Genomic DNA, 25,186 nt, shown 5'->3' with positions numbered 1-25,186 from the left:
CTGGTGTGTCAGACTACCCCGCGGGTAACACCAACAGCTGTAGGGGCTTGAAACCAATCTGGGGACCTCTCTTCCTATAAATGAATGCTATAATCTCATAGACGGGCAGATCTTTTTCCTTGCCTGAAGGAGTCAGAGTACCCCGCCCTATGTCCACAGGTTTACCTTATGAACATTTAAGCTTAGTCTTGTAACTAAGGCTGGATGTCATTTAGGCTGGGTACGAGGAAAAAATTCTTTACAATGAGGGTGGAAAATTACCGGAGCAGGTTGCGCAGAGAGGTGGTGGATACTCCATCCCTGGAGATGTTTAAGGCCCGGCTGGCTGTGGGTCTGGGGAACCCGGTTCTGGGCAACCTGATCTAGCTGAAGTTGTCCCTGGCCATGGCAGGTGGGTTGGACTAGATACCTTGGAAGGTCCCTTCCAACCCAAACTATTCTATGATTCTATGTTTTCAGAGGCAGATGTTTTTCAGGTATGATCTGATAAATTTGCAAAGAAAAATGTGCCATTGCTCTGGCTTAATAGGCTGTATGCATACCAGCAGTCAGTTTTGGCTTTTAAGTGCTTACAAACCAGAGTCTGCATGCAGATGCTGTATTTATGGGGCTTCTGTCAAAGCCAGGTTCATCTTCATGGTTTTCCGTTGTGTATTTCCTTGTAGAAGAAGTTAAAATGTGCTGGTATTTCAGTTTTGGGGTAACCGAGAACTGTTCTGAACAAACAGCATCTTACAGCAGAGAAAACGACAGCTCCCAGGAGTCCTGCAAACCATCTAGCTTGAATTTGTTGGGGTGACTGCCCTGGTTTTGTGGCTGTTGGCATGGACTGGTGAACACCAGTTGAGTTTTGGTGCCACTGACCCTTTCTGGGGGCTATGCACAGACACAGTAGGGTCTGCATGGGGGGATCCTGCAGCAGGGGCAAGGGATAAGTGTACCGGCAGAGTGAACACTTACAATCTCTCTGCTATCCCCACAGCTAACGCTGAGGTTGGAGCCCTGCAGGGTCTTCAGTGAGGTGGAGCGGGGGAGCTGGTAGGCCAGCACCTGAGAAGGAAACAGGGGAGATGCATGTGCCTGGGCTTGCATGTCTTGGCCTTGGCAATGCTCCTAAGAAGCGAGGTCTTACCGCAGCATCACGGACAACGTGGAATTTGAGGTACTGCACCAGTTTGTCAGTGTTGGACTTCTTGAAGAGGAAGTCCTGCTGCTCCTGTGGCAGCCCACGGATAGCTGTGTCTGTGGGCCAGAAGAGCGTGACGGGTTTGTGGATAGGGTCGTTGATCAGCCCAAGCAGGTTGTTTTTCTGCAACATACCAAAACAGGAGTGGAGGATTAATGCTCCATCTAGAATGACATGGACCCTGTGAGGTGAATGTCTGGTATAATTGGTATGCAGTGACCTGTGGGCTGCCTGGTCACCAGACTGCAAACACCATGACTTTAAAAACCAGATGCCCAAGTTGAGCTGCATGAGTTGAGTTACATGACTGAATTCTCAGAAGTGCTTCATCTCCCAGGGCTGCCCACTGAAAACCAGGCTGACAGCCCGACTTTGGGTTCAAAAAGTCACTCTTGGGTCAAACCTTGGTCATGTAATTTCACATATGGTAGGACAGAGATGAATGGGGTGGGGAGAGGTGGCTGTGGTTCTGCTTGATAACTCACCTCTGTGGGAGACAGACACATGGTGACCAGGTCTGTTGTGTGATGTGTAGTGAGCCCTTTGGCTCACTGGACAGTCTCCTGCCAGTGATACCGTGTGCCATGTCTCTGCTTTTGTCTTTAGAAAAAGTGTTTAAAACCTTTGGTCAATGGCTGCTGTCTCTGTGTCCTTACCTCTAACAAACTGCTGAACAGGATGTATCCGTGTTTGGCTGCGACCATTTTAAGGCTTTCCTACAAAGAAGAGAATTTCAGTAATTTATATAATACATTATATGTGTATTTAAAAGATAGATATTAGCTTGTTTTCCCCTGTGAGTCACTTATTATGAAATCAAAGCCACTGTAAAAGCCTTGTGCAGAGGTCCTCTTATACTGTTCCTAGCATAACTGTAATTCCTGTATGAATTTTAAATATAACATTCAGTTTGTTCAGCAGTGTAAAATGATGTTTGTATAAGGTTTTTTCTAGTATAACCTTTTTCGGTGACTTCTATGATTTCTATATCTAACAGTAAGTGTGGAAAAGCCCCTGGGCTGAGAATGGCAATGAGCTGCACATACCTTCTGAAGGGGGAAATCCTGCATATGTGATGGGACCAGGATTTGGTTTATGACATGGATCACGCCATTTGTGCCAACAGCATCGCTGAGTATGATTTCAGCATTGTTGTTCAAAACCAGTGAGTTCTGGAAAGGCAACAAAAACATGTTTTCTGTGGAACCTTGTGTGAGGGTGAGGGTGTGGCTGATGCCAGATTTCCTTTCTTTGCAGCAAACAGCAGCTTCAGTTTTAATAAATTGCCCTTTGCTTTTTCAAGCTCTCATCATGCTTATAAAGCCAGAGTCTGAGGATAAAATAACTTGTGTCAAAGCAAGGGTTGTACAACTCCACTCTTGGTATAGCAGATAAATGCTGAACACTTCAGCTGGATGGGCAATCTTCTTTTAATGGTGTTTATTCATTTTTGTGCATCAGAGGAGGAAAGGGAACCAGTCAGGTTTTTAAAACAAGCTGGATGAGAGCAAACTGTTCTATTATTATGTTCCCTGCCTCTTCATGCTCCATTACCTGAGAATAGCTGATGTGTATCGGGTCCCCATGGAGAGAGGTGATGTTGGTGATTCTTGTCAGGTCGTTGTACAACAGACTGGCACAACCCACCATGTGGTACCGAAGGACTTGAGCCATCACTCCTTTGGCAATCCAGTCCTTGACCTGAAGCAGAAGGAGGAGTTGGAGAAGTGGAAGAGTTGAGCTAGGCATCTGAATCCAAAAACTCTTGGCCAGCTCATCAGAAGATTCTGGCTTTCTTACTTACTCGTGGGTCGCTGTTTAGTACATCTGTGCGAGGTACAAACAGAGTGAAAGGACCAGGGCCTGCAATATCTCTGATAGACAAGGCCTGCCAAATTTAAGAGGACAAAGCAGTAATGAGTTGTTAATGTGCGGAAGGTCACGCAATGATGGGGACAGCCCTGCTGAGTGGGAGGTGGTGCCTGCAGCCCTGTTGCTGCTGTGTGTTGGGTTCCCTTCCCTGCAACGCAAGGGTGAAACTCTCTTGTACAGTGTGGACTTTCTTTCCCAGTCCCATCTGCCACCTCTGTCCACAGGTATAAAACGGAAGACTTTTCTCTCTGCTTTTTTGGCTTATAGACAAATCTCTGTTTCCTCTGCATTAACAAACAGAAGAAGAAGAAAAGTCTGCAACAAACACTTGGCACAGGGGAAGGTGGAGAGGGCTAGTCCCCCCTGGGCAAGGGAGGACGAAGAAACCCTTTCACCTTGAGAAAAGCAAGAGTGGGTAGCATGCATGTGTTTGTACATGCTCTTAGCTGATATGTGGTTGCTCACACCTAGAAGTAGATTAGTTGCTGTTAGGAGGTACAAATGAACCTAGGGCACTTTGCCATGGCTGCTGACAAACTAAAATAGCAAGAGAGCTCTGCTAAAGGCAGAGGAAGCCGTCCATCCACCCATCTACCATAGTAGCAGAACTGAAGCTAGAACATGAGTTGTTAGACTAGCAGGCCAGTATACAGGTTTGTGCCCTAGTGCTCAGCATAAACAGAGAATTACTACTGCCGGTCTCCAAAAAGCAGTGAGAGCTGGCAGTGCACATGGGCCATGCAGCAACACACAAAGCATCCTGTGATGTTTCAGGGTGGCAACTGAAAACAGCGCCACAGTTTGGAAACGCAGACAGAGTAATAGAAGAGTGGTTTTTGCTCACTCAGACTTATGAGAGATGTGCTGGCAGATCTCAGCTTGTGAATATGTGAAAGCTTTTGCCTGGAGGCCCTACTTTTCCCCAGGGTCTTGGTCTTGATCATTAATACTCCAGAGGTTTTTAGAGCATTTTAAAAGCTTAAATTAGAGTATCTCCAATATTAGTGACTGGTATCCAAATCCAGTCCCAATTAAGTTGAAGGATGTTGGTATGTGCCAGATTCTTTCCAACTCCCCAACTCCTGACACCCTCGAGGCAAAAAAAAGGAGAGATACCCCCATCTCTCCCCTCCCCCCCAAAAATCCTCCCACTCAACCTTTTCTTACCTCTAAGTGGAAGTAAAACCTAGATGTGTTGGAGTCCCTGAGAAGTTCCTGCAATCAAGAACAAGACTTTGTAACAGTGCTGCAAATGTGAGGCAACATCTGTGGAGCGCAAACAAATGCAGCACTCGGACAAGAAAGGGAATTTCTGGTTTGGAATAAATGTTGTCCCTCTGAATTGCTTCTGTTCAGTTCTTGCCTCGCTCTAGCAAAGAAAAGGCTTTTTTGGAACCTAAAAAGACCAGTATTATCTCCCTAGCACTGCAGTCATAATGGTTGTCCACCAGTTTGATTTTTTTTTTCTGGGCAGGTAGGTTTATATTGCAGCATCCTGTTCCTATTTGTGGTTTCTTGGATCGGGATTATTTAAAATCCTGGAGTAGATTTACCAATTTGTCCAAGAGAAAAAAAAGGCATGTTTCAAGAGACAACCATTGTAATAAGTAACATTGTATTAAAGGACAGCAAACACGTGCAGCACTTTACCTGGAAGATATTGCCTCGGCACTTAAATCCATCCCCAACATAGTTCTGTTTGCAGGTGCAGGTCCTTTCTGTCAGCTCGGTGTCATTACAGATGGCAAATTCACTGCAGCCTCCGTTGTTCTTGTAAGATCAACATTTAAATTAGTTAGTTCCTTCATTGCCAGGTGTACTAAACAATTGTAGTGCACCACTTTTTTTTTTACATACTTTTTCTTTTACCTTAGAAAGACTTAATCCCAGCTTTTTGAAACCAGATCTTACTAGTACTTCTGATCCTGTATACTTTCTTGCAAACATTGAAGAGCATTTAAGGTTCATAAGAAATAATTCTCCTTTTACACAGAGGATGTAGTTTTGATTCCCTCCTTATACCTTTGGTTCATGGTGCTATAAGGATCCGAAAGACTTCCATGCAAGTTTTGTTCTAGACCTTAGGGATAAGCTTTAGCTGCTCTGCTGAAGCAGCATTGACGTACACCAAAGGGAACTATTTACAGCTGTAAATCACTTTCACAGTGCCAGGAGCATGGATTTCTGGAGGAGCCGTCCATTTTTCTTTGTCCGATGGCCCAGGCCAGCTGGAACAGGGACCTGCCACAGGAGCTCTCCTCTAACACATCTCTCTGCTGCTGTGCCCACCACCAGTGCAACCTTGGGCTTGCAGCAGCAGATGCACCTCACCCGGCTGTCTGCCTCCAGGAAGGTCCCTGTGCTAAGGGGAGATGTCGCTCATCCGGGAGCAGTGTGCTGGCCTTGAGCCCTGCCCAGCCACAAGTAGGTGCTCCCCAGTTAACACCTCAGCTTGCAAATAAGTTTCTATGCTGGCCTTGAGAACAAAACAGGAAAAATTGAGAAGCCATCTTGTCTTCTTTCCTTGTGCTTGTTTCGTGGTGCTCTTTCTGTTGCTGGGCATCTCAGGGAGCCTTTCCCGTGAGCTGTGAACGGGAGCAGAAGCTCCTTGGGGAGGTACCAGTGGGGCCTGACTTGACAGGCACTGAGCCCTGGCTGTAAGTGGTGGGTTTGGGTGCACTTGCTGTTTATTTGGCTAGCTTTAGGCGGACTATTGGCAATCTTGGGTTTATCATACTTCTTGTACAGCTGTGCTGCACAGAGGTTTGGCCATCATGAGGCCAGATTAGCCTCTGGTCTGACACTGATTCTTCTCAATGCTATCTTTTTTTTTAATGTATAATTAGCCTGGCATAATTAGTAAAGTGGAAGCAGACTTGCTGGGACAAGGCATAGGAAAAAGCAAAAGCATATAAAATCATAGGAAGCAATGGCTCATTACTTTGACCTTCCCTTCCTCCAGCTTCTGTTTTTGCCCTTGCTCTTTCGTCTCTGCAATGTTTTCAAGGTTAGAGAAAGTCTGCTGCCAGGCCAGTCTGGGAGAGTGGGAGTTATTGTTGTTGTGCTCAGAGCACAAAGGATTAGTGTGCACGAGAGAGTGGATATGTCCCTGCTGCAGCTTGCCAAGAAGCAGAGTAATACGGCTGGTGCAGAGAACCATGTTGCTTGCAAATATGTGGCTTGCAGTGTGGGAGCTAGCTTGTGTGGAACAAATGTGGCTAATTCTCAGCCTGTAGTCACAAGTGAGGGACAGAATGAGAAATGCTATGGGAAGTCCTGGGTTGTGTGTTATGGAGGAAAACGGCTTGTGTGAAGACTATTTGGATTTTTGTTGGTTGGTTGGTTGGGTTTTTTTTAACCTCCCCATCAAGAAAAGGTGGGTAGGAGGATGAAAACCTCCTCCCCTCTTTCACTATTCACTAACCTGCCTCTGCTGTGGTGTTGCTCACCTGTATGATGCATCCGCAGGCATGCATTTGAGATACAGCACATGGCCATGGGGGCTGCAGAGCTCTGCGCTCTGACTGCTCTGTGGGAGCTCTGCTCTAGGTGAGCCTTCAGGCTGGGACCTCTGCTGAAAACCTCTCCAGGGAACGCAGGCATGCCCAGCCTCCTCAGTAATTCTTTTCCCCAACATGAATTTCACTGGTAATGACCCAGCAATGTGAGAACTGATACTCTGATTAGACTAGAAAAATGATGGACTGAGAAGGGGATGTGTATGCTGATACTCGATCATTTCTCCTTTTCAGGCTGCACAGACATGATACTAAATCACACCAGAGGACTTTAGTGACAGAAGACTGTTAAATATGCATTTTGATCTACTGCAGACTGTTCTCTTTGGTTGCTAATCATGTGGCTCCTAAACAGCTACAGCTGTCCCCTGAGCATCAATAACCTAAACGGTAGATATTTCTTTCCGCTGTTACAGGTAACATGTAGTAGTAAATCACGCTTCTCTCTTACAATTTGAACCAACGTCTTTAATTGTCTTGCCTAGAAACTGCTCGTATTTATTTATTTATTTAATAGTAATTGCAATGTTGCAAGCCCTCTGTGTCCCAAACACAAATTTATGGGGACTTTTTATATCAACTCTAGCAATGACAAAAAAATTGCCAGGAAGGGATGACATATTTTACCACTACATACTAGGGTCTGTTTCTCTAGATCTAATTTAAGTGTTTTTTTAAGACTCAGTGATGAGTCTGGGCCCTCTCTTGTGTCATGTCCAGGAAAAGTCCTTACTGCATACTTAGTTTTTAAAATAGTGATAACAGTAAAGCATGTACTGAACCAAGCACACTTAAAAATTAGCTAGGTTAACAGAAGTTAATTCTGGGCATACAACCCCCAAATTCATAATGCTTATAACAAGACCTTAAATAGTCTCCTTAAATGGATACTTACTTGTGAACACAGACTGATATATGTGCATTTTTTGCCATCTCCGGAGTATCCCTTCAAGCAGTTACATACTGCCTACAAAGCAAAACCAGAAAACGTGTACATGGAAATATGTCTGATTATTTTTTTCAGCATACTTATATTTAATTTACTTTTTTTTTCCAGATTATTTCACAGTGATATGATGTACAATTTATAAAGCTAAAAGTACGTCCTCTCTCCTGTGGCAGATTCTTAGCCAGCATGAGCAACTGTAGGCTGAGATTGGGGAATAACAATTTCCAAGAGACTCTATTTGCCCTTTTCCATGCCTATTCATCTTTCCTCTGCTGTTCTGTTCATTTTAATGGCCCCTTTGACATTTGTACATAGTCATCTTGCTGGCAAAACAGGCTAAATCCCTAAATTGTTTCCCTTGTTTTATTTGCATAGATGGATATTCCCCCTCTTTTTCCTTCCCCTGTTTTTTATGTGATGAAACGTATCTTCAAAATACACTTGGAATTGTGTCCTGATGTTACTGACAGCTTCCCACGCAGTGGTAATGCATTTGACAGGTCATGACTACTCTGTTTTGCACTTGCAGTTATCACAAAGATGAAAAATTAACATGGTTGCAAAGAAATGGCTTATCTTCCTCTCCAATTCACTGCTTAATGGTTCTCGATTTAGAATTCAGATTTAATGTTTAGGAGAGTGAAAATTCAAGGAGGTTTCTGTGGCAGAAATAAAACTGCTAGGCAGTGTAATAGTAGTGTTGTACGTATGTGGATGATTGAAAACCCTACAGAAAAGATGCATTTCTGTCCTGTAAGTTTGCCTCTGCAGTGCTCGGATTTTGTAGTAGAACTTATTATTGCTCCCACATTAACTATATTCCTATGGGTAAGGAAGTATAAATAATCCTGTAGCTACTACTACTAGCCTCAGTGAGGGTGTATAAAATAGCCATCACCCATCCTGTCTGGAGGGATTCAAAGCAATTAAGTGGCTCTGTGCTTCTGCCAGAGCAAATGACAGTCAAGGCAAAGAGTTAGTGGATCGGTAGTGTCAGAAAGGGTTGATGGGGTTATTGCCTCTCCTGTCCCTGGATGACTGGAAGGCAGAAGGTGGCCTCTGACTCCTGGTCTCTATTTCCTGCATTGCTCCTGAAGAAATACTTGTTTCCTAGAGGATTACAGTCCTGCCAACAGCCCATATATAGGGGGATGATAAGAAGTGCTACAACCAGGGTGTTTAGCTTTTTCTGTAACTGTTAGAAAAATAGAAACACTAATCTGAGTCACTTGATTGCCTGGACAATTTGCTGTTGCTTTTCCCCCTTGCTGTTTTATACTTTTTTCTCTTTGGACATTATGTGGTACTTGTGCATGGGAGACTCAGAACAGCAGAGGTGTGAGTGGATGCTGGCATGCTGTAACCTCTACATGAGAACTGTGATTCAGGCCGGTTTGTTTCCTTGTGAGTACATTTGAGCTATGCTGGGAGAAGGGCTAGCCTGAAATGGAATTTTTCATGGGCAGTTCCTATAGCAATAAAACAAACATTATCTGGCAATACTTTAATACTGACAGGTTTTCACATCAAAACCTCCCAAATGAGAAAAACAACCACTTGAAACAGCAAACCCCTGCTTTCCTCTGAAGTACTGAATTACTTTTACTGAAATTATTATGTTTTTCATGTTTGTTCACAAACCCCCTCGAATACCTTTTGAGAGAAACACATACCTTCAGAATTTTTGTTATGAAATCTATTTTTCAATTTAAAAACAAGGTTGAGATGGGGAAATCTTTCTTTACCAAGCTGCAAATACTTGGCCAGTCTTATTTTTATGCGCTGACAAAGTACTCACTTGATTGGGCCCAGTCTGTGTGCATTCTGCATTTCTATCGCATCCACCATTGTTCTCCAGACAAGGGTTGATTTCTGTATAAAACAGAAACAGTATAATAAAGAAGAGTGACTTCTGAAAAGCCAAGAAGGGATAATTTTAAGTAAAGCATACTAGGAATGCAGATTTATGTGAATCAATGAAATTAATTCCTATTTAGTACCTCAGCCTAGGTTTTACAGTTGTCTTGGTGAAGGCTAAAGCCCTGCCATCAGCATTTCTAAAAACATACTTGGGGATGTATGGTACGACAATGTCTATATATCTTAAAGTCTGCAGTGGTCAGAGGAGTGTGAGCATATCAAGCAGCTGAAGATGGATCTTTCCATCTCTACAAGGATCTCCTTGTAGAGAGATGGATATTTATTAATAAGCTTTGGTGTCACCCCACACTGCTGTAGTTGCAGAGTTTGCCAAGTAGTATCAACCACGTGGCAGGTAGCGATGCCTTTGGCACCAAGGTCTACAGTAGTATCAGGATAGGGAAAGAAGGATCTCCCATCTACAGGAAAACTTGCTCCCATAAGTTTCCTCCATGTGATACACGAGAAGCTGCAAATGCTTACCGATGCAGACTATTCCGTCTCCAGTGTACCCAGCATTGCAGACGCATGCTCTGTTGCCAGGCGTTGTTCTTCTGCACTCTGCCTTGACAGAACAGCCACCGTTGCTGGTCTTGCAAGCATCAATAGCTGAACAGTGTCAACAACCAAGATTAAATCAATGTGCTTAAATGGCTTTTTGCTTTTCAGGTTAAGCTGTCTCTATATTTTAAAGGAATTTGCTGACATTTTCTGAACAGAGTCTTTCTGATTTAACAGGTCATAGACTTCATTAGTGCCAGATTTTAATACATCTTACTGATTACATAGGGAAAGCTGAGAAGATGCTTCTAGTCCGGAATGTAAGAATTCATCCAGGACTGACTTTCAGTAAATTTTAATCTTCAGATTCTGCCCATTCCAACCAGGCACAAAAAAGGGACCTTCATGTTCTTATCTAGATTAAATGACCATTTGAAACTTCCCCTTCGCTTGCCTTTTTCTGCACACAGATCATATGCCTTCCCTTGCAGGAGGTCTGGGGCGTGATACCACATAGCCCTCCTGTGACAAAAAGTCCTGGTTGTTATTCAGATGGATACTCGTGCCATTTCTCCAACTCTGGGTGTGTGAGAGGCTTGCAAACTGAGTTTGCTTGGGCTACCCTGAGGGCAGGGAGGAAGCCTTTTCTGATCTTCAGTGTGAATCATATCATCCCAAACATTGTTTTAGTTTTTGCCTCAAATGACCCCAAGCTGATTCAGCAGCTGTAACAGCCAGACTGACACATGACTTGTTCTGTAACTGGTTTTGCCCAGGACCCCTGTATAGGGGATTAAAAGTGAGTGGAGAGACATTACGGTGTTACTCAGCTCTTCCTGCACATGGGGTATTCCCCACCAGTAGATTAAACCGGATTTGGTTGATTTCTACCAGAAGAGAAAATGAAAGCAGCCAGAGTGCTAAAATTTTGGATTAGGACCTTGTCTGCCATTGTGAGTAAGCAGACAAATACGCTTCTGTTCCAAAATGCATTAGTATTTTAATAGGTTAAGGATTACATAAAGCAACTGTAGAATTAATTACAATCACTGTAACCAGAAGCAGCCTATTTTGTAAGTCTGGATATCCCAGACTCTTGGAGGGACACAATTGATAAACTCTTATTGCCCCTTTCTGAGCACCTTTCTCATATCTCTCTGGTGATTTTACCACCCCAGAAACTTGTGCAAGTAGAGAAAGCTGAGGAAATGGCAGGGCTATACAGCTTGCAATAGCTGGAAGTGTTATTGTACCCTGAATTGACCTCTCTTTGCTGGGCTTTGTTGGGAAAAGGAGTAAATGTCATAATCCAGGTTTCATTACTCTGTAAACAATGGGGCCTGGGTTGTGCACAGCATGTTCCCTTTTCTCTGGTCTTCCTTAGCACAATGCCTCACAGCTCGGAGGTTCTGAGCCCTTTGTTTGCTAAGAACCCACACCTGTCTGGCTCTTATTTGTTTTGAGCAAACTGGCAGCAATTCCTGGTTTTGAAGTGGCACGTAGGGAAGTGCTCATCTCTCACCAGCTCCACCGTGACCACAGTGTGCTTCCAACATGCTTTGTTTGGTTTCTGCTTTTTTTCCAGAAAGGAAGAAACAAAGTCCATTACCTGTGCAGAATGTCCCGTTCCCCTCAAACCCAGCTGCACACTTGCAGTAAGCAGTGTCATTTGATAGAAGGCAGCTAAAGGAAGTAGGGAGGAGGGAGACAACATTACTAATAGGTCTTTTGTACAGCTCTTGGTTTTGTGCTTTGTTCCAAAAGTAGTGCCACATAGAAACACCAAGGCATTTAACCTTGAAGTATGATGTAGTTACAACCATAAAAATGAACCTAGCTGAACCAAGCTTTCCAAATGCATTTAGGATGTGTTATTTTAAGTATTAAAAATGCATTCTTTGGTCACCAAGTGCCCTATTTTCTCACGGGGAACCCCAGAAGCTGCATGCCTGCTCTCCCAAAAACTGTGCACAGATTTTTCTTTCTGTGCACATGATTTCTAGAGGGATGCAGCAGAACTGATGCACAGGGGTGGGAGCCAGGCATCTTACTCCTCACCTTTCCTTGTCTTTGAAATGTCTTGGGTAATGTAAATCCTGCTGTCTGGTCAATGCCAGGCAGCAGGTACACTTCAGCAAATGGCTCAGTGGGGGTCACTTGCTCCTTTGAAAACTAGTTAGTTCTTTAGTATGTTTTTCACATAGAGCAAGATGGACTATACATTCTGCCTTGCAAGAGAACCCCTTTATCTCCCCTCTCTTCCAAATAAGTGGATTTTATACATACTTAGCACTGGTATGGCATGAGGCGTTACATGCATCATCTTTGATTTCTGCAAGAAGGAAAAAAAAGGAAGAGGAACAGGGATCAGAACCTTTTGCATCAACATACTTCTAGTTTCCCAGTCCTTGCTTCCCACCATAGAAACCTGAGTCTGTTACGAGTTCTGCACCAGATAAGCAGGTAGCACTTACCTGTGAGGAAAGAAGAGGCGTGTAATCATATTGCCAGGAAAATATTTTACCTGTTATCATCTATATTTTGTCTGGTGAGTTTTGCACATTATTAGTTTAATTATATAAAGTAGATTTTCTAAAGGAACTGAAGTTTGCTCAGCAACCATTGCAACTCTTGACTATAAAGTTAGGGGAGACCTTGTAACAGCCTTCCAATACCTAAAAGAGGCTTACAAGAAATCTGTAGAGGGACATTTTACAAGGGTATGTAGTGACAGGACAAGGGGTAATGGCTTAAAACTGAGAGGGGAGATTTAAATTACATATTAGGAAGAAATTCTTTACTGTGAGGGTGCTGAGGCACTGGCACAGGTTGCCCAGAGAAGCTGTGGCTGCCCCATCCCTGGCCGTGTTCAAGGCCAGGCTGGACGGGGCTTGGAGCAACCTGGTCTAGTGGAAGGTGTCCCTGCCCATGGCAGGGGTTTGGAAATGGATGAGCTTTAAGGTCCCTTCCAACCAAACCATTCTTTGATTCTACGATTACTGTTTTTTCCCTAAGCAAATTTAAAAATGATATTGAATATTATTAATGTGCTTATACCATTTTTTATTTTATATACAAAGTTGTGAAATATTGAATACATTCTAATGACATGTAACTAAAATGTAATTTTATTAGATATAGGAGATATATTAAACCAACACAAGATGATTTATTTGCTAATTAATTTTTATTATATTAGCAAGAACATAATTTAATATCCAGTGTTGTATGGCTAAATCAACTTATTGAAGCATGTTAGAGGCTTTTGATCTGAGGATCAAAATGCGTTGGGTAACTCTGCTCTGCAAAATATGTAGCCCCAACAAATGGGATATTCTTCTGGGACAGGTACAGGGTGACACAGGTAGAGGATTAGCTAAGTAGGGCATTTAAGTGTCATGATCAGTTACTCAGCTGGCACTCTATTAATAAGGTAATTAATTGCCATAGCACAGGAGTGTCACCTGTATTTCACTGCATGTGGGAAGCTGCTGGATGTCTGGTAGTGCACTGGGATCTGGTCATGGCTGTAGTTCTGGCATTTCCTGAAACGCTTGCTTCTTGCCCCAGAAAAAAAAGGAGGGAACACTCACCAGTGTCACACGTCACCCCTCTCCAGCCAACATCACAATCACAGGAGCCGTCTCCGTCAATCCCGCTGCTGCATTTCCCATGGACACAAGTGCATGCTGTGGAGAGAAATGGGAGGAAACCCCTGTCCCTGGCCAGGGGAGCAGTGTGCACAGCAAGGCAGTGAGGGGAAGGAAGGGCAGGAGGGATGGCCTTGGATGTCTTCTGCTGATGGCACCTTCTGCTCTCGGCTATTTCAAGGAATGCTTTGGCTTTTGTCTATTGGCTTCTAACTAGAAAATACGTCTGTATTCATAATATGCTTGTCTTTCCTCTATTCCTAAATACAGGGGCTGAAACTGTATTTTAATGGGAAAGTATTGGTGAAAAAGCAGTGCTGAAGAGGATAATTCTCGCTGAATACTGTTCTAAGCCTGTAGCATGCTAGTGTAGGAAGCACCATCTCCAAAGAAGAGATTAGAGATTAAATACCATAACAGGAAGGAAAAGAGGTTAATGGTGTTTTCAAGACTAGGTTTTGAGATCTGACAAGACTAGCTAAGGTGCCGGTGTGGTTTGGGGATGCTCAGTACCTTGATCACAGTTGCGGCCGTATTTGCCTTTGATGCAGCTTTCGCAGGCTGTACCGACAAAGCCCTCTCCGCACTCGCAGGTGCCTGTGCCATTGATGCCGTCCATGCAGATGCCGTTTCCGAAGCAGGCATTCCCTGCTTTCCCTGGGCAGGGCTGGCACTGCTGCCCAAAGAAGCCCGCGCAGCATTCTCTTGTCTGGAAGCCCAGAAATGCCGTGTTGAGGGTTGGGGCCAGGGTAGCAAGCAGGGAAGCAAGCACGGGTGTCAACTCTTGGGACTGCTGCTGGCTGGAGGGGATCTGGATTTTAAGCAGCACTTCAGGTCTACTGGTCTTTGCTATGCTCCTAAATGTGCTGGGCCTCAGGCTGCCATACCAGCTCCTTGGTGGGACCTCCAGCACCCCAAGGAAAGGTGGATATGATTACTGTGGTCAAGAGTGGAGTTACCCTTCCCAAAGCTGTGCTTCCTCTGTGCCACATCAGCTCCCAGCCCTTCCTATGCTGCAGCTGTCAGCAGTTAACCTTCCCATCCATGCTGCATCCAGAACAAAGGCCAATAAATACATTGTCGGGCTGCTTTGATATGCTATGTGTGTTTAGCAGGGATTACAAGGAGGGTGAAGTTCAGGGGTAGGTGTTCCTGGCTTTAAGCATGGTGTACTCACAATGACCGTTTTAGCACACTTTGGCTGGCACCCGATCTGGATGGTGTACATCCTCATGTTGTTTTCTGAGAGGATGCAGTGTTTCTTCCCCCCTGCCTGAACAAAAATTGGTGTAATATTGATCAGTTACTTTCAAATGTTTTAACAAATGGGACATTAACTTTACGCATGCTGTGCACTTCATTTCACAATGAAAATTAAGGAAATACTTTCAGAAATAAAAACGCATTGGTTAAATGTTTTGTTTTTTTTCCTAACGAACATATAATCAATTTAAGTCAGTGCCCTGTGGTGTTTTAAAGATACGTGTAATACTGCCTTTGCTCAGATTCTTTTTCTGAAGTTTGACAAACATTTTTTCTTTCTTTTATTTTTATTTTTAATTTTTTATTTTTTCTGACACATTTCTCGTTCTTCCCAATTCTTCTTGGAAAACTGAGTGCTAAAGTTCTGCAAAACCAGCTGCTGAAACGTTATCTTCCAGGTCTGGACACAGCTGGGAAAGATTGCTTGCTGAGGACTTGTCAGTCTCATTGTACACTTGTTAAGAGTTTGATATAAGCATCCATCCAGCTGTTCATTGTAAAGGAAATGTTAATGTTCTTGAGTTTTACTGGTGAGCACTTTAGTTTGGCTTTGCCAGCCACTTACTTTAATAGGGTAGGTGGGACTTGATCTGCTTTGAAAGTCCATTACTGGCATAATTAATGCCAAAATAAAAATAATAAAGGAAAATATGCTTGTATAATCTCAACAGAGGGGCTTTCCCAGAAAAATTTAGGTGCCAAGGAACATCAGGTTGACGGGGGTCTGCTAAATATTTGCAGTTCTCGTGTTGGACATCCAAAGTGTCTATAATCTCCAAGTCTCCTTGTGACCCTAACTCATATTGCTGGGAACAGGTTGAGTTTACCCTTTTGTACCATCTCTGATTTGAAGGGCTCAAAGCTGCTTCTGTAATTCCTCCTGTAGCAAGCAAACTCCAGACCATGTATCAGCTGCCTCAGTTTTGTATGGTAGAGGTAACCTTTGCAGATTGAAGAGCCTTCAGTTGTACCAATGCATAGTTTCAAGATAAAGCTGTCTTTAAGCTGCCCTTGATTCCCCTACCTTGATCTTACGTTGGATAGAGTCTATGGACTGTAAGCAATGTATGCAGCAGGCTGAAGTAATTATGACAACTTTTGCTGAAACTGAGGTGATTATATTAAAACCAGGATTGAATAAATCTATACTCAGTTTTGATTAAAATATATATATATATATTAGCATTAATGATAAAATACTTACTATTTCTTTTGTTCCCGGGGGACAGCTTGATGGCTGTGAACAAATTCTGCACTTTTCCTTAAACAACACAAATGGTAAACTGTGGTTAATGGACTGTATAGAGCTGCAGACAGCTTGTTTAATAGAGAATGCATAATTTCCAGCTATATTCTAAACCTAGCCCTCGGGGTGCATAGTCAGGATAGCCCCTGTGGTAAAGGTGGTGAGGGTAGCTGCTCTGCTCAGAAAGGAAGATCATCCCAACCAGTGGCTTTGTAGGGGCACCTCATGGGAAGCCTCGTCCCAGTGGTCAGGAGAAGGAAAGCTCTTTTGGGTATTTCTCTCTGCTCTCCTAAAGCAATGTTTCCCAAGGGCCTTCCCACCTAAAGCATGATAAGAGGCAAATCCTGAGCTTGGACACAGTTTTCCTGTGGCGCAAGGGCAGCTTGGAAACGGAAAACTCACACCACATGTATATCCTGTGCTATACATGTGTGTGAATAATTTCAGTTTCTGCAAAATGTTTAGATAGCTGTTGCACCCAGTACACAATATCTAATATTATTCCTGTTTAGGTAACTATGTCCTTGCTTTTAACAAGGCTTAAATGAATGTTGAAGTATTTTACTGCGCTTGGACGTAGTGGGGAAAATAATTTTCCATGGGAAAACAAAGGTCTATGTGCAAAGGACCTGACAGAGCAAAGCTTTGGAAAAGCCTTGAGTGAAATACACTCAAATATGGAACTGTATCCCAAGGAGAAATTGCAAAAGGTCAACCCTGTTAAATTTGCTTTAACCAAAGCACAAGTCTCACTTTTTCTTCTTTGTGTAATTTGCTGCATGCTCCGTAGAAAGTGAGGTAAGCTTCCTGTTGGCTGTGCTTTTTGACTTGGGAGAAAAGACAAAGGAAACCTTTCTCTGCCAGCTTGAGGAAATCACATCCTATTCTTTAGAGGAATGTAAACCCATTTGTATTTCATATGTAAAAGTAACAAAAGTGGGAGAAGGTTTACGTGGAGGGTACGAGGAGTTCGCGTGTGTGTGCAGTGGAATGAAAAAAAATCCTTAATAAAAATAATCTATCTTCCATTTTTTTTACACTTGTTTGCTTTATAAACAAGTGGCCTGGCTAAAAATATGTATTAGAATAATGCATTACTATTATTTTCTGAAAATTAAAGCTCAGGAATTTCTTATTCCCTGTGCTACTCTGATTATATTTTAACCAGGCTGTCAGTACACTGACAGCAAGATTGAAGCTGTCTTAATAGATACTAAAACTCAGGTAGGAATATCCTTTGTGGAAAATACATGCATTCCTTACTAGGAAATAGTGTCACTTATCCTGTACATTTGAGCTGTGTTTGGCTCTAAGTCTCTCTGATGGGCTGTTCAGCACCTGTACAAACAGAACCACTTACGATGAACACTGTATCACTGATGTCACATCTGTTCTTCTGGATTTCCAGGACCTTTCCCAATCCATGGATAATTCCTTTGTCTGTTGCAACATTTGTATAGCTTATAGGCGCATCATTTATGAATAACTGCAAAAGAAATGCAATCTGTTAGAAAGCAGCAGAGCTGAGTGGTAGCTGTATGGCAACTAGAGCAGCAGCAGGCGAAAGAAGGAGCAATGTACGAGTCTCATTTCAGGAAAACCAATGAACACAGCTAATTTCAAGCACTTGCTTACATCCCAGTTGCTGCATTTAAGAGCTTCACTGGACTGGAATGTGTGAGAGGACTTAGAGTATGTTGAAGTTTCTTAGCAACAGGATTTGGCAGAGCAGCTTTTTCCACCATAGGGTGTAAAGGTGAAGCATTTGAAGAAGGAGCCTAAAGCAAGCCTAGAGCTGGGTTTGCTGTCTGTGGGGGATGAGGGGCTTCAGGGAAGCCCTTCCAGCAGCTGCAGCTTCAAGGAGGACTTTCATCATCTCGCTCCTCCTTATGAGCAGATGCTTTTCTGAGGGTCTGCCATGGGCCGAGCAAAGAGCAGGGCTTGAAACTGCTTTGGTGTGAAGCTTTCTGTCTTCCTTTGCCTGTGCCCAGAGGGATCTCTGGGACAGAGAAGAAGGAAGACCAAGCTCCCCTCCTGGCTGTGCCACAGAGTTGGCTGTGTAGCTTAATCTTACTATACCTGATTTTCCCATGAGTGGTGTTGAAAGGCAATTCATATTTGTTGCCCAGTGCTTTGAGCTCTTAGGATTAAAAGTAGAATAAATCCACAGAAAATAGAATTAGTGTTTTATAACTGAAGGCAGGTTTCTAATAGCTCTTGGAAGTCACCTTAATGAGTGCTTTGCAACACAGGCTTGTAGCAGCTAGACATCCACCACAGCAGCTTCTAAAATGCAATGCTAAATGTGAACAGCCCAATTGAAATCAAATTCAATCAAAGGTCCCTTCAAGGGTGACTTTGAATTAAGCAGGTCGGAGAGAGGCATTGCATTTGAGTGTCAACTTTTGTGCTATTACATCCTGGGAGCAAATGGGGGGCTGCACAGCTCCTTTTGACTGCATGTTAGTTTAATGTTGAAGCTGGCTTCATAAAAAGCAGGAAACCTGTTTCTGCAAACAACAGCAAACAACAGTACCTGGCCATCATGGAGGAAGACCCCAACCTGGTAGGAGAACCCTAGCATGGTCTCCCTGTGCATGCCGCTGTGCAGGTTGTTCTTCAGGAGCTTCTCACCCAGCACAATGTGGTAGCGGATTTGGCTTTCACTCTGCAAACAGAGTTAACATCACAAAGCATGAAAAGTTATTAGGGATGGATTTTCCCAAAGGGTACAAGGCAAACACAGATCACCTGAGTCTGAGGAGAAGCTTCTCCATCTGGCAGGTTATTTTGTATTTGCTACCATGGAGAGCCTGCATTGCTATCATAATGAAAATTTAATTGACCACGCGGAATTAAAGGCTTGTTGAACTGGCAAAACCAAAGTTTGCTTGAGCCCAGTAGTGCCTCCTTCTGTGCACAGAACTGACTGATAGATTCAGGGAAAAGTCGATTGGATGACTTTTTAGGACTCTGAACTTCATGAGCTCATTTGACATGAGTAGTTGCATATTCATGAGTGTTTTTATATGTCCCCTACACCCATTCCTTCTTCCTTTGGGAATCCCTGAATCATGCATAGATGAACATTTACAGTAATTTATAGGGATTTTTTTGTTGTTGTGGTGTGTTTGGGGTTTGTTTGTTTGTTTGTTTTTTGTGTGTTTGTGCTTTTGGTTTGGTTTTTTTTAATCATTAAGATCATCAGTCAATGAAGTGTTGGAGCCACACCTGTTAGTAGGAAAGTTTTCTATGCCTCATTTCTAGAGTGTATTTAGTTTTCATTGATGTGGTGAAATTGTTCTCTGTATGTCAACATTTTGTAAGGACTTCCTAAGGCTTCTCTGCATGTTGTTCTGGAGCAGGGGACTTCTAGAGCTCTCCCTGACTTGGAGGAGGAGGAAGTAGGATGTTTTACTGAGTTGCACATCTGAGAGAAGCTGGGACATTTGGAGGGTTTAGGAGCTGCTTAGACAACAGAGATAGTGCTGCTGCAGTTGTATGCCTTTGTAATAAAAGGTGCTTGCAGGAAACCCTGTTGTCTGCTGTCCTCTTGTTCTGAATGTTCATGCTGCTCCTTGCTCTTCTACTCCTTCAAAAGCATGTGAAAGCATGAAGCAATGCCAGGTTGCAAGATATGTAATGTTACCTGGCTTTGCCCACAGGGTGAAATAGTGGTCTTTACATCTCTCAGTGTGGGACCCATTCTATTTTGATTTCCATTTGGCAAAGAAATATTTGTAGGGAAGAAGGTGGAAAGTAAGAGCTAATCTCCACCAGGTTTCAAATCTGCTAAATCTTCCTGACTTGGATGCTTTGGAGAAAGTTAATTCTCATTGATCTTCAATTCTTTCATCACCAGCAGAGTGAGAACAAAACCTTGCCTCATCAAGGACAAGAAATGGGATCTCTTCCCTGTGCTGAGCTCTTCCCTCGGTGGCAGAATTCTCCCAAGGTGTTTCATGAAGAGGATAAAGCTTAGACAGGCTTAACCTTATGGTTGTTTTCTGATTTTTCTTTTGCAGATTGCCGCATCAGGCAAGGTTGGGAGGGTGGAAGAAAGACAGAAGAAACATTGGTGAGTAGTGGAATTGAAAAAGATTTCTTTGCACATGTAACCTAAATCCAATGGGATTGATGTCCTATCTGTCTCTCAAAGTTTGTTATAAATGCTTCTTACAGTGATGCAGAAATGATGATGTTGTGTCATGAAACAACTAAAATAGCATCCAAATTCGTTTGAGCAGATGTAGCTTGATCGTGCATGAATTCTTCCGGTGAGGCAGCAAGTAGGAAATTTGTTGTGGGTCTGCTGGTTGGTGGAAAATATTCTGGGACTAGTCATTTGAACCTTGTGCTGCTCGGCTTCTGGCTGTAAATGGAGACTGTGGAAGTAGGGACAGAGTGTGGCAGGGTAAATATTTATGGAAGAGGTAGGGGAGTATTAATGTCATTGAACAAGTCATGGGTGAAGCTTCCTCTGCAAGGTGTGGTTTTCGGTACGTATGTTCTATAAAGCTGTTTCAAACTGGAACAAACATGAAGAAAGGCACTGAGGTGATGCAGGAAATGTTAGTTTATCTTGGGAGGAGACTGACAGGCTTGAGAAGACTCTTTGGCCTTGTAAATATGTCAGGACACAAATGCCAGAAAGTTGTTTCAGCTAAAGCATGTTCCTGGCATAAGAATAAAGGGATATAAACTGGCCAGAGGTGTGCTGTCAAAATACCATAAACTAGCTCTGGGCACAAGGACAGAGGTCAGCTGGGGAGGTGGGATAGCCATGTCTGTGATGATGGGAGGAGCTGGGGGCCAGGTCAGGCATGAGCCTGGTATGGGGCTCCTGGGGTTGGGCAGCAGCAATGGGCTTTGCCTAAGGAAATCTTTTTAGCCAAGAAAACATCAGAAAGTTTTCTGAGCCTTGGGATGGCCAATGGTGGTTGTAAACTGGGGTTAGAAAGGGGCTGGGCAATAGCGTTCCTGCAGGAGTGACAGGGCAAGCATCTGGATAGTTTCTGAAAGAGTCAGAATGTTTGTGATGTTATTAATAATATGGTTACCAGTGATGTCAGGGGACTGGACTTATTCACCTAGGAAACTCATTTCAGTGTTATTCCTGGTCATTCCTCTACTGATCTTTGCAATAGTCTGTTGATGAAATGTCTTAGATATTATATTTCTGTGTCATCTCAATCCATCCTCTTGAAGCTGAGATGAGATACGGAGTTTTTAAGACAAGTCTTGTGAGTAATACTTACCAGGGTAGCAGACTTTTTATCCCTTAGGTAATTTTCTATGGCATCATTATTTGGGGCAAAGACCGTGTATGTGTTTGCAGCTTCTATTTCACTTGCCAGGTTGTATTGCTGTTGTGAAACACACAAACAAAAATCAGAATGGCCACTGATAGCCTGATACCAGCCCAAATGCAAACAGAGAACTGCTTCCATTCTTAAAACAACATGAGAGCTTACAATAATGTAGCCTCTGAAAATGGAGTAATCGGGCATTTGCTCCAGGCGGGCCAGCAGTCTCGGCATGACGGTGCTGCGGAGGGGGGTCAGGACCTGAAAAGGGAGCAGATATCCCACGTCAGCACTTGTGCACATGCTGTGGTTGCACCTGCAAGGATCAGATGCAGGCCAAAATGCTGTTCCATGCAAATACTTCTTTTCCAAGAGCTGCTAATTATTTTCTACTGCTTGTGGTGCAGAGGAACAAATCCTCCCCCTGCAGCCGTATACCTTATCGATAACGTGTATGATTCCATTTGTGGATGCAATGTCACCAGCCACGATGTGAGCGCCCTCAAGGGTGACGTTCTGAAAGAGAGAGGGGATAGAGGGTTTGGTTTCTCATTGCAGTGGTGGCATTTTCCCAGCGGTTCATGCTGTGGGTTTCCACACCTCCCCAGATGCTTGCCTGGGGCTCCACCATGGCTTCATCTGCCCCAGTCCACACTGTAGGCTGAACTGCCCTCAAAGAACCATGCACATTGGAGGTGACTTTGGGACTCTGTGCTGTTACCTGCATTCAGACCAGCAAAGCCACGGGGCTGGTTGCACTGGGGCGGTTATTCGTGGTAGGTGTGCTCATCCCCACCCCATGGCAGGGTGAAGCCCTGTGCCAATTCATGCCCTCCCATTTCTGTGCAGTTTTGAAGGGCCCCATTCATGTTTCTTCCCTTGGGGCATGGAGGTGGGGGGAAATTTCCCTTCCTTAATGCGGGTGAAGTGCTTAAATGTGCCATTTGTATTTCCAGAAAATCCTCCTCAGAACATGGAGTACTAAATTAGAAGGCTGAGGGGGAAGGACTGTCAGTTGTAGTTATTTATCTTTAAAAATACCTTCGGGTGATTTGGGACTATCAGGTTATAGACATGTGCAAGGTATCACTGCTTCCTCCTACCTTCGCAGTTCCCTAAAATAAGTTATTTGGTTTTCTTGATGCTCTTTGTCTTAAATTAGTTCACCCAGGCTGCTCCAGGCAGGGAACATTCTTCTACCTGGGTACAAGACTGTCCAGTGTTTGCAGCAGCTACTGGGACATTAGGAATAAATAATATTATGGACAGATTTCATCTAGGTAAAGCAGTAGAGAAAATCAAGTTAATGTTTCTCCCAGAGGGCCCAATGTAATTGATTTATTCCTTTAATTTTATGTCAAGGTCTTTTTTTTAAAGACACCTACAATGTCTGTGTGGTTTTGTAATACAGGGAAGTTGGTGGCAGTGGTGGTCAGAGTTTGGTGTATGATACCACAGTGGTTTGAGGCCATCTCACCCCATTTTCTTTAGACAAGTGTAGGAAGTTGCTCTGTAGAGATGTTGGCAGCATGTCAGAGGACGATAAATTTTGGAAATCAGCAAAGCTGTAAGCTCCAGTCAATACATGATACCTAAAGGAAATTAAAGATGTGAAGGTTTTGTATTTTCTCCTTTTTTCCCAATAAATATGCTTAGTGTGTCTGAAACCGTGGTCTAAGGCAGGGATTGTTTGTACAATACCTAGTTCAGCTATGTTCTGATTTTAGCTTGGCCTTTAAACATTTCTGACATAATACAAATAATACCTTTGTTTTCAGTGGAGTTGCTACAGGGATTTATGCCACTCTAACTAGAAGGGGAATCCTATGTCCCTCCCTTAAAATCGTAATAGCTGTCTTGCTCTAGTAACTTCAAGCCAGAGGCTTGTTTGCCACAGAAGGCAATTCATTAAAAAACCCCAAACCATTAACGTACTTCAGTAGAGTTGGGATGTTACTTTTTGACATCCAAAATGCTTTCTCATCTTCATCCATGTTTTCAATTGCTTGCAGAGAAGGCACAAGGACAGTTAGGTTTGAGGTGCTGGACAATACCGAGTTTATCTCAGCCTCCTGCATGAAAGTAAATAAGGTAAAATAATTCATCCTAAGGATGATCTATAAATAGCATCTGGTGACTTTCCAGCAAGGTGGAGTATGTGACGTGCTTTGTGACCAGCCTACATGGGAAAAACTATTAAACTGCGCAATGACTTGAACAAAAGTACTTAGAGCTGTACAAAATGGTAAATGGGTGTCTATTTTTTACAGACTAGATTGCCAGCATTTAAAGGGCAGAAGGTCAGAATTATTTTTTATGATGAAACACTTAAGTTTCCTCCTACAAAAGTTACTTTGACTCATGGATTCTATTTTATGCACTTAAAAATAGATCATGGTGATAAGTATGAGTGGTTTCTGATAACTTATACTGATAACTACTGATAACCTGCTTTTACAGAACACTCCATGCTGTTTAATAGATGGAAGGATTATGAACTGTGAAATAAGAAACCCACATGACACAGTGTTCCCATTTGGAATAAGACTATTTAACATGGCTGGGATTTTTCAAGATGTCCAAAGGATATCTGTGCCCACTAGCTTGCTGTGACAGCTCTAATTTTAGATGGGAGATGTGGGCTCTGTATCACGCATGGACTGATTCATCTTCCATATGTTTGTATCTGCCTTAAGATGGAGAGAGCGTCCACTGGAGACTTTTCCAGTGTGTGGATTTTTTTTTGTGGAGTAGAATAAGGAGAGCCAAAGATTTGAATGTGGTCTTGCTGAAGATGTGGTTCTCCAGACTTTTGACAGGCTCCACAACTTTTGAGACTGTCGTACTTGAGGGACGAGTATGAGCTTGTGTTCTACCGTTTTGCAGCTGGTAAATTGCCTGGAATATGGCTTGTTTTGCATATTCCTTCAATACTGGGGGTTTTAAGTCAAGAAGGGAATTGGCTCCCTTAAATACATGGAGATTTTGTCTCTGTTAAGATCATCCATCTTTCTAGTCATCATCACTGTCACCTTCCAAATATTTAACTGTAGAAATAGCAACAGACTTCCTCTTCTCATCCTTCCTGATCAGCAAGAAAAATACTTGGTTATGAAAAGTGGTAAACATCAAATTCCTGCTCAAGTATGAACTTAAGAACCCCACAGATGGATATACCTTCCTATTTTGCTCATGTTTGTAGCTACCATTATTAAAGGGATACTGTTTCTCTGAAGTGTACCAGAGATTTCCACATCCCTGTTTCAATAGATTATACAGACTCTGTGTCCTGGTTTCCTCCCTACACTGCTTCATTATCTAAAAAGCACATTAGCAGGTGAACAACCCTTCCTATTGTGCTCATTTCTTTAACTTCATTAGTTTCTCTTTACAGTGTACAGTGATATAGTCAGCCCAGGGCCAGGCAGATAACTGATTTAAATTAGTCACATTGGTTTCTCTTACAATCAGCTTGTTGAGGACCCTATTGCAACCAGGGCCAGGCAGATAACTGATTTAAATTAGCCACATTGGTTTCTCTTACAAGCAGCTCGTTGAGGACCCTATTGCACCTGTGTGCTTTAAGGATCCCTAAGCTATCTAACTTTGAAAAGCAGGAAAGCAGCTAATATGCTGTGCCTTCTGCTTTTAATGCTATTCATTGGTATATCACTGTTCCTTTCTGTTTGCCACGCATTTGCTATACACTTCTTATATTTAGGTTTTAAGCTTTTTATAGTGGGAACTGGTTTTGAACTCTATTCATACAATGCCA

General features: G+C 43.0%; 1 protein-coding gene across 1 annotated transcript in view; it reads right to left on the bottom strand.

Annotated features, from left to right (window-relative positions):
• Window positions 1–25,186, bottom strand: part of STAB2 (stabilin 2) — a gene marked incomplete at its 5' end in the record, with an annotated part of 78,382 nt that overhangs the window by 16,496 nt on the left and 36,700 nt on the right. The window contains 24 exons of the mRNA XM_010021693.1: window positions 961–1,050; window positions 1,133–1,309; window positions 1,843–1,897; window positions 2,207–2,358; window positions 2,741–2,887; window positions 2,991–3,074; window positions 4,226–4,273; window positions 4,709–4,828; window positions 7,472–7,543; window positions 9,324–9,397; window positions 9,929–10,054; window positions 11,556–11,629; window positions 12,233–12,278; window positions 13,540–13,635; window positions 14,110–14,305; window positions 14,774–14,869; window positions 16,064–16,114; window positions 17,454–17,591; window positions 18,642–18,773; window positions 21,364–21,471; window positions 21,580–21,672; window positions 21,850–21,927; window positions 22,889–23,003; window positions 23,347–23,483. Of these exons, the coding sequence (XP_010019995.1) occupies window positions 961–1,050; window positions 1,133–1,309; window positions 1,843–1,897; window positions 2,207–2,358; window positions 2,741–2,887; window positions 2,991–3,074; window positions 4,226–4,273; window positions 4,709–4,828; window positions 7,472–7,543; window positions 9,324–9,397; window positions 9,929–10,054; window positions 11,556–11,629; window positions 12,233–12,278; window positions 13,540–13,635; window positions 14,110–14,305; window positions 14,774–14,869; window positions 16,064–16,114; window positions 17,454–17,591; window positions 18,642–18,773; window positions 21,364–21,471; window positions 21,580–21,672; window positions 21,850–21,927; window positions 22,889–23,003; window positions 23,347–23,483 (2,505 nt within the window). The remainder of the gene's footprint in view (window positions 1–960; window positions 1,051–1,132; window positions 1,310–1,842; window positions 1,898–2,206; window positions 2,359–2,740; window positions 2,888–2,990; window positions 3,075–4,225; window positions 4,274–4,708; window positions 4,829–7,471; window positions 7,544–9,323; window positions 9,398–9,928; window positions 10,055–11,555; window positions 11,630–12,232; window positions 12,279–13,539; window positions 13,636–14,109; window positions 14,306–14,773; window positions 14,870–16,063; window positions 16,115–17,453; window positions 17,592–18,641; window positions 18,774–21,363; window positions 21,472–21,579; window positions 21,673–21,849; window positions 21,928–22,888; window positions 23,004–23,346; window positions 23,484–25,186) is intronic.

This window comes from Nestor notabilis, unplaced genomic scaffold (assembly GCF_000696875.1).
Source record: "Nestor notabilis isolate BGI_N333 unplaced genomic scaffold, ASM69687v1 scaffold1579, whole genome shotgun sequence".
Lineage (NCBI taxonomy): Eukaryota > Metazoa > Chordata > Aves > Psittaciformes > Psittacidae > Nestor > Nestor notabilis.
Note: the sequence above shows the minus strand (reverse complement) of the source record. Positions and strands in the feature narration are given on the sequence as shown.